The 3,993-nt window shown below is 35.7% G+C and overlaps 1 protein-coding gene across 1 annotated transcript; it reads right to left on the minus strand.

The window, feature by feature from the left end:
- Nucleotides 1-2,458: 2,458 nt before the first annotated feature.
- On the minus strand, nucleotides 2,459-3,643 carry LOC142180658 (uncharacterized). Its single transcript, XM_075252707.1, has 2 exons — nucleotides 3,292-3,643; nucleotides 2,459-2,890 (listed from the first exon to the last, which is right to left on the minus strand). The coding sequence occupies exons 1-2, from the start codon at nucleotides 3,601-3,603 to the stop codon at nucleotides 2,654-2,656; spliced, it is 549 nt and encodes a 182-aa protein (XP_075108808.1). The 5' UTR covers nucleotides 3,604-3,643; the 3' UTR covers nucleotides 2,459-2,653.
- Nucleotides 3,644-3,993: the final 350 nt, after the last annotated feature.

The raw sequence follows: 3,993 nt of genomic DNA on the forward strand, positions 1-3,993 counted from the left end.
CTTCACGGCCTTTTCTCAAAATAACCCTGCGCTAGTCGCTTTAGGCGCGTATTTAATAATGTTATCTCCTTAAATTCGGGTGCACATTTATGTGACCCAAATCCAAATCTCAACGAAATCGAAATGTGTCTCTAATCACGGGTACATTGATTGTGACGTGGTCTGAGATGTATTTCCATGACATTGCAAATTATTTTTAATAATGAATTAGACGAGCCTCGACAAACAAAAAATGCACAAGCTGCGGGGCCCTCTAAATGTATATATTAAAATACTTAGAATTCGAGGACAAGCCGTTTAGCGAATTTTACGGCCTTCCCCAAAATAACAAGACGCTAGTTGCTTTAGGCGCGCCTTTAATAATTTATTTTCCTTAACTCGGGTGCACATTTATATGACCCAAATCCAAATCTCAACCGAGTCGAGATATGCCAAACAACTACGGGTGCATTGATGTAACGTGGTTCGAGATATGTTTCCACGACGTTGCAATTCTCGTAAAATAATAACAATAAGTAAGAAAGCGGTAAAAAGATAAAATTTTGCACATAAGTTCATATTTGTATAAAATCAGATAATCAAGCCGAATATAACAGTTGAGCGACCGTGCTAGAACCACGGAACTCGGGAATGCCTAACACCTTCTCCCGGGTTAACAGAATTCCTTATCCGGATTTCTGGTGCGCAGACTGTAATATGGAGTCATTCTTTTCCTCGATTCGGGATTAAAATTGGTGACTTGGGACACCCTAAATCTCCCAAGTGGCGACTCTGAAATAAATAAACGAATCCCGTTTCGATTGTCCTTTAATTGGAAAAAACTCCCTTGCACCCTCTCGGGTATGTAAAAAGGAGGTGTGACAATATTATGCTGGAGTTCCAGCATAAGTATACTTGAACTCCAGCATATTATACTGGAGTTCCAGAATAAGTATGCTGGAACACCAGCATAATATGATGGAGTTCCAGCATAAGTACACTAGAACTCCAGCATAATATACTGGAGTTCCAGCAAGTATACCGGTCCAGTATAATATATTGGAGTTTGGAGCACCTATGTTCCAGTCTCCAGTATATTATACTGGAACCAGCAAAGTATACCGGTCCAGCATAATATGCTGGAGTTCATACACAGGTGCATCGAACTCCAGTATATTATGCTGGACCGGTCTCTGTTGCAGCAAAATAGTGGCTATTTTTCATTGACTTGGTAAACGCTGGCTATTTTTGAATGACCAATCCGAAAACTGGCTATACCGTGCTATTTTTACCAACATCCGGTCAACGTGATTTATTTCACGAATTGACTAAATGAGAAACAACAAAATAGAGAATAGCACTAGAGAAGATTTATCTTGAAACTTATGGACATGTACTATTTAGCGAAAAATCCACTTGGAAACAGAATCAAGCAATCGGAAAATTCATGTTTTCCGAAGAAAATCTAAAATCTTAAATTCCTTCTAACCTTGGCCTTACAAACAAAACTTCTAAATTCTCTCTGAAGAGCTTAGTTTCAAATTTGAAGTGTAGGTTACATCTTAAGTCAAAAGTTATCAACAGATAAATCAAGTACTATCATAAACTATTTTTATACATAATATAACATTAAAAAAACGACAATCTACATGTGTATTCTTCAACTTGATCACAACCTATTATGATCCACAAAAGTAGTGTTTTCATCTTTGTGAATGAGCAATTGAAATATAGAGAGTAATGATATCTCAGGATGAAAATCTTGAAATTCAATTGACAGGCCTGAGATATTTTGTTCCTATAGAACAAGATCGTATTTTCATCACTGTACACCTAAGAGAGAGTTTGGTGTATTTCATAATTTTACTTTATTAGTAGTTCTGCCCGTTAATAGTAGTATTTTTGATGGAAAATTTGAACCAATAGCAGTGACCACATGCGACTACTTGGGCAGTCAGTTTTGTTCACCCTTTGCCTTTTAAAATACAAATTGTATTATAGCTTGCATTCAAATAATCAAACCTACCAAACGTAAATTTTCTCATCCCACATATTTGAATGAATCATTTTTAAAAGGCCTGAGTTTAAACTAATATCCAGAAATCAAAGGAGAAAATCAACAAAGCAGACCAAATTCAAGCCACTATCATGACACAAAATGAGTATAGTTCTAAAGGTTGGCTGTTTGCTTATCATTAAAACTAATTATGTTTTATGACTCAAAAATGCAAGTTGAGTATATTAGATCCAGACATAAACTTGCCATGGAGTGAACTATTTGAGTTGTCACTTGACCATTAACAAGAAATAACATGGTCACAGTTGAACTCGATTATGACAATGTGAAATTAAACTTGTATGGACAAAAGTTCAATCTTTAAGGAAATATAAAAACTAATATGGCAATGAGAGATTTAAATCGAAATGCCGCAGCTTCCTTTGATATCTTAATTTGTACATTTTAATAAGATGCCTATAGTTGACTTAGATGATCACATATTGATCACAAGACTCACTTCTTTTCAAGTAACTTGATACTGATCATTAACATATTCTTTGCCCTATTACTCATTCATTTAATTTAAAGTAAACTTTAAACAATTAAACTATTTCAAACTAAAACTATGTTTTCTTCTATCCTGAAATTAATCTATTTTTGCTGCGACAGAAATAGTTAGGAAGAGAGTGATAAGTTCAAATTGACATTGAACACTTCAGCGGATGGGGTGACCGAGCCTTCTGGCCGAGCTGTCTCAGTTTCTGCCACATTCATGTCAATATCACATTTACAGTAGTCTCCATCTTTAATTTGATCTTCACACTTACAATAGTCTGAATCTTTAATTTTATCTTCCACATAGACTTGAGCAGAATCTACATCAATCAATCCTGGCATATCCTTCACCGGATTCTGTCAAGATTCAAATACAAAAGTCATCATATAATTAAGTACTAGTTGAATGTTTTTTAAGCTCAAACCCTTCAAACATCAAACCGAAGCAAAGGTATTGAATATTAGATCGTAGCATGTTAAAATGCTCTTAGAAGCTTAGAGATATGTATGAGTACAAAAGGAAAATGAAAACATAAAGGTTAAAGCACACACAAAACTTGTCCAGTTCAATATATCAAACTCAAAATTATGCATTTTTTCTAGGTTTTTCATTTTGTTCAGCTTAAGAAGCCGAGTTCGATGTGAAAACATGAAATGCCATTTCTATATTTATATCGTTTTTAATTTCTCTTGGTGAAAACATAAAAATAATTCCATGATAAATGTACAAACAGACAAATATTCAAAAGAGTGTTTACCTTCTCCTTCCTGTAAATGGTGCCATCTTCTTCAACACGCCAACCAGCTTCGTCACAAAGAGCCTTGAGAAGATCATTCGTGTCAGCATGCTTCGGCAGCTCATAGTTTCCATGAGCCCTCAGTCCGGCAAAGATCTTGTGTGCGACAGCCCGACGCTTTTGTTCTCTTTGCTTGTTTTTCTGCCTCTCCCTATCGGAAGGATAACGGAACCTTGTCACCACACTGCCGTCTTTGGTGGTTTTGTGAACCAACCATGGCCCTCTACTGGTTTTTATGCAGCCTCTAAGAACACTTCTTCTTTCTGTAACCATAATTTTGAGTTCTAGCTAGCTACTTTCTTCTTAGCTTGTTACTTTGCCTCTTCTAGTTGTGGTAAGTAATAATTGATTTATATATAGAAAGACAACATGTAGACAAATTAGGGATAGTACAAAAAGCACAGCATATATTCCTCCAGTTTGGCGTGAGTACTATGTTCTGTGAAATCCTTTTAGCTTACTATGAATATTACACAAATATCAATGATGATCAAAGGAGAGAACTTTACTGAGTACAGAAGATTTTATATCAGTTGGCCCTTTTTTTTGGTTTCCCGTTCCGGTACTCGCATTAAAGCTCATCCGCTGCACCATATCTTTTGGTGGTCATGCCTTTTTACTATTCTCATGAACATTGACAAGTGAAATAAAATAGGATTGTAA

This window comes from Nicotiana tabacum, chromosome 5, assembly GCF_000715075.1.
Source record: "Nicotiana tabacum cultivar K326 chromosome 5, ASM71507v2, whole genome shotgun sequence".
NCBI classification, from domain to species: Eukaryota; Viridiplantae; Streptophyta; class Magnoliopsida; order Solanales; family Solanaceae; genus Nicotiana; species Nicotiana tabacum.